The following is a 438-nucleotide window of genomic DNA, read 5'->3' as shown; positions in this document are numbered from 1 at the left end:
TGGGTGGGGAGGTCTGCTGGGTGACTGGGCACCCTGGGTGCCGCGGGCCGAAGGGATCGGATCGTTTCCGCTGAGCTCGGGGGGTGACCAGAAGCCCCTGCTCTGTCCCAGAACCATTAAGGAGAAGCGCGACGCTTACGTGAGGCGCCTGAACGAGATCTATGAGAATAACTTGAAGAAGGTGAGGAGGTGTCCGCGAGCCGAGCGGGTTCTGCTGGGGCTCTGGCCGCTCTGCCAGCCTTGGTGGCTTCCTCCTCTCCAGCTGTGGGAGCGCTGGCTGCGTTAGCGGGCGCTCAGGCGGTGCGTGCTGTAACCGTTGCTCCCCTAAGGCGCACATCGACCTAATTCGGGGCTACGGCAAGTTCACCGCCGATCCCCAGCCCACCATCGAAGTGCACGGGAAGAAGTACACGGCTCCTCACTACCTTATAACCAAGG

General features: G+C 62.6%; 1 protein-coding gene across 1 annotated transcript in view; it reads left to right on the top strand.

The window, feature by feature from the left end:
- The window catches only part of GSR (glutathione reductase), a gene marked incomplete at both ends in the record, with an annotated part of 3,310 nt that overhangs the window by 859 nt on the left and 2,013 nt on the right, over positions 1-438 (top strand). Inside the window, one exon of the mRNA XM_010136883.1 lies at positions 112-181. Within this exon, the coding sequence (XP_010135185.1) occupies positions 112-181 (70 nt within the window). The remainder of the gene's footprint in view (positions 1-111; positions 182-438) is intronic.

This window comes from Buceros rhinoceros, unplaced genomic scaffold, assembly GCF_000710305.1.
Source record: "Buceros rhinoceros silvestris isolate BGI_N320 unplaced genomic scaffold, ASM71030v1 scaffold25485, whole genome shotgun sequence".
Lineage (NCBI taxonomy): Eukaryota > Metazoa > Chordata > Aves > Bucerotiformes > Bucerotidae > Buceros > Buceros rhinoceros.
This window is presented reverse-complemented; position numbering and strand designations above follow the sequence as displayed.